General features: G+C 32.4%; 1 protein-coding gene across 1 annotated transcript; it reads right to left on the bottom strand.

Annotated features, from left to right (window-relative positions):
* Nucleotides 1–992: 992 nt before the first annotated feature.
* LOC111915781 (uncharacterized) lies at nucleotides 993–3271 on the bottom strand. The gene is made up of 2 exons (XM_023911428.3): nucleotides 2169–3271; nucleotides 993–2092 (listed from the first exon to the last, which is right to left on the bottom strand). Exons 1-2 carry the CDS (start codon nucleotides 2966–2968, stop codon nucleotides 1066–1068), a joined length of 1827 nt encoding a protein of 608 aa, XP_023767196.1. The 5' UTR covers nucleotides 2969–3271; the 3' UTR covers nucleotides 993–1065.
* Nucleotides 3272–3916: the final 645 nt, after the last annotated feature.

Raw genomic sequence — 3916 nt, 5'->3', positions numbered from 1 at the left:
GCATAACTCCAATTTTCTTTAGGTCTTTCAGTTTGAAAAACAGAGTAGCCCCAAATGTTAAGCAAAATCGAGAAAAAGAGCAACCCCAAGTGAAAAAAAAAATTGAAAATTAGAGCAGCACCACAGGGTAATCAAATTTAATCCATACCCCAATTAGTCTAAAGGTATTTTGATGGTTTAGAGATGGTATTTTTCCATCGGTAGATGTGTACTAGGAGCTTGATAAAATGCTTGCATCTTATTGCTCTTTGATTTTATTTAGTTATTCTCATATTTACATACAACAAAATCATATGAGTTTAGGCCACATTGATTTTCACTGCTTTTTGTTAGTAGTTTATGTTCAAACCTTCAAAAAGATCACAAAGACCTAGGAAACGAGTGTGGTATCACTAACCTTCTTGCATATAACCAATTCAAATATAATTGACTGGAGATTGATTGTGATTCCTCATGTTATGTAACTAAAACCTTATAAGTCATGGTATTCAATTTCCATTATATAATGTATTAATTACATTAATGTGAAGGCTATGGTTTTTTATTAGTTTCCAATGGCCGACTAGTTCATTTATTCAAATTTCAATCATTTCCTACTTAGCATTGGTATCCAAAAAGGCTTTAGGATTTTAGAAGCATTGCAGAAAATCATGGCCTTTAGCCATGCGGGTTATTAGTTTTTATGAACAATATATTGTATGAATAAATAGACACTGGGCTTATTTATAGAATTCAAATAAGAATTCTTCTGTAATCCAAATAGCTTATAGAGTTGTAAAAGGTTGATATCTATTAGAAACACATCATTTTTTGAGCACCCCAAGCATCAAAATAACAATTTATCTGCTTATGGGACACGTCGGTTCTTCATTCAAATAAGAATCAAGCCAAATTTATTTAAGTCACACTAGAAGAAGACATACAAATTGAAAATGTAATTACTATGAGCAAAGATCACTGGAATTTAAGACTCATAGGAAGTGAAAAACCAACATATAGAAATAATTAATGGAAACAATGATAGGGCCCTTCCTTATTTACTAATCGTATTACATGATTGATGATTTAGTACTTATTCATATGACAATCATAACAAATACTGAAATTACAGACTCTTGCCCGACATTCGAGGATCAAATAACCATTAATATCTTGATTACAATTAGAACACACATACTTGGGGGTTTTCTTTCTCCAAACAAACGTTAATGGATCTTTGTGACATGAATCATTCAAGGTGCCCTCGCGTAAAATGTTTGCATAATAATCGATTCGACTAATGCAATCAAGGTGAAAAGAATTTTTGCATTTGTTACAATAATAAAGGGGGAACTTGGGATGCATTTCTTTCTCACAAATATCACAATAGAAATCTTCCGGGTGATCCATGACCGGGGGATACGTCAATGGGATTTCATGTCCTTTGCAATACCTATGACCAAGGGAATCCGACATTCTCATTGCACAATACATGTCCAATGTGAAGCTACAAGCCTTACAAGCATAGCTTATACCCTTAAACCACTTGTTGCATGCGTTACAAATAGGTTTAAGATCGATAACTTGGATAAGATGATGTTTGTGGGATTTATGTTTGATGGTGTTGGGTAGAAATGCACAGTTGACATCGAGGTTGAACTCACAAGTTTCACATCTGTATAAAAACGTATTGCTAAAGCTACGACAACCAACACATTTATAGTAGTTCCTATGTTGCCTTGTGTTTATCAAGTCAAGCAAATGATTGGGGTGAAGTGGATGTTGTAATTTGAGTGGTAACTCGGCACAATATTTGTGGAGAGTGAGCGAACATCCATCTTTGCAACTATAGTATGGAAGGGTGAGGGGTCGTACACACCCGTGACATACTTCTATTGGATCACTACAACCATACATGTTGTTAGGTATAGGTTGAGGTTGAACATGAAGGATTAATGGATGTTCATGACTCCAATGGTTAATATTAGTTGTTTCATCATCCTCTTTAGTCATCTTTTCAAAATATAGTAGTTTCAATGGATCTGTAAATGGGTCTGACATAGGAAAATGCAGCAAACCATTTTCATCCTCATCAACAGTACTCACACCATCTCTGAAACCACATAATCTTGATTAGAACAAGCATTCACAAACACACACCAAAAATAAAGTAAAGAAGTTTTATTTACCTTGGAGTTGAAGGACGTTCTGCATGCAAGGCACACTTTATATGTGCAAAAACTCTACAATTCGCACAATGATACAACCACTCATTCCGCTGGATGTATTTGTTGCACATTTCACAATAATATGAGAAATTAAAGAATATTTCTGGAAGCGAATAAATGAGAACAAGTTCGTGATTAGGGTGATCGGGTAGATAGATGGTAGGTGCTAAGGAAGCACAAGTCTTGTGTATCCAAAAGTCACCACTATCACACTCATAGAATAAGCCTTCATCCTTAGTTTTGCAAGCATCACAAAATATTGAAGCAGGTCTTAATTTGAGGCTTAAAGTGTGTTGTGGGTGGCCTGCATGTTTAACCTTTATCTTTGCCTCCTCCTTGATTGCATCAGCTTCAGCCTTGAGAGCAATTCTAGTAGCACAACAATCAATGCAAGTTGTGAAGATGTATATATCATCCTTTCCAAAAGTATATGAAAACACCCCAGATTTTTTTTGAATACGACACAACTCACATTGCCAATATTTGGAATCTAGATCATTCAAATTAGTAAGTGTTAGATGATGATGATATAAGGAAGGGTCGTTGATAGTGAGCGGAAGTTGTGCACATGCTTTATGCAGAAAGTAATGACATTGGATGCAAGCATACACAAAACCATTTGATATGGGTTTTTCACATACATAGCAACCAATCAACCCTGATTTCTCCTCACCACCATTGACACTAGCACCTATAATCGTCTCGGAGTCGAGGAGCATTAATGGATGGCTTTTATGACTAAAATGGTTAATCTCTTCCATATCTTCTCTCTCTTTTTTGTGGAAAATGATATATATTTAGTCCTACCTTAAGTTTATATAAAATAAGGTAGAGGCAAAATACCATTTCCACAAAATCAACCTAACTTTTTAAGATTGCTTTGCTTCCAAGTATAGTTTCTAATGCTATTTACAACATTCTTTTCTCTTATATCAAGTTAAATTTTGCATACATCTTTTTTTCCAATTGAAATTCTCTTTCTATATGTATTAGTCATGATTTCAAATAATTGGATTCCTTCCTTTTATCTTAATTTGTTCATTACTTATTATTAGCTTTCTTGAAAATTAAAAACATGAAATCATTTAACAAATTGCCAATGGATATTATTTGTATGTATTAGTCATGATTTCACAATGACTTTAATCGATCAACATATAATTAATTTTATAAAAAAGAATAACTACATAGATATATAATTTGATTTTAGTGTTGATTGTTTTACAAAAGTTATTCTCTTGTGATTTCAAATGTCTCATCCATAATTTATTCATATTCGTTTATGGAGTAGACTATCATAACATTCTTTTAGATATATTAAAATTGTTTTCAAGAGTCTATATAAATAGAGTACATAATATATTTTTGAAAATTTTAACTATATTATTTTAATTAGCACACTTTATGACTATGTTTGACAGAGTGACTGAAAAGTTAGCTAATAGCTGCAAAGTTAGCAACTAGTTGATAAAATATGAAGTTTGGTAAAAAAATAACTGATAAACTACTTATGAAATATAAAATAACATATCAGGACATGTACGTAAATGATTCAAATTTAATAAGAAAATATGTAATATCTAAAATTAAATTATTGTAAATACTAAAAACATTTCTCTAATTATTTGTATTTAAGTACAATTCATGCATTTTATATCATATTTGCAATATTTTCACGAATTTCTCGTATCTCATGCCATAACTGTCGA

The sequence above is a fragment of the Lactuca sativa genome, chromosome 6 (assembly GCF_002870075.4).
Source record: "Lactuca sativa cultivar Salinas chromosome 6, Lsat_Salinas_v11, whole genome shotgun sequence".
Classification (NCBI taxonomy): Eukaryota; Viridiplantae; Streptophyta; class Magnoliopsida; order Asterales; family Asteraceae; genus Lactuca; species Lactuca sativa.
Note: the sequence above shows the minus strand (reverse complement) of the source record. Positions and strands in the feature narration are given on the sequence as shown.

What these genes read in the sequence shown, in the direction of transcription:
- LOC111915781 (XM_023911428.3), bottom strand. Translation starts at nt 2,968, where the DNA reads ATGGAAGAGATTAACCATTTTAGTCATAAAAGCCATCCATTAATGCTC. An exon ending in GAACGTCCTTCAACTCCAAG is followed by an intron (nt 2,093 to 2,168) that starts GTAAATAAAACT and finishes ATGTGGTTTCAG; the next exon opens with AGATGGTGTGAGTACTGTTG.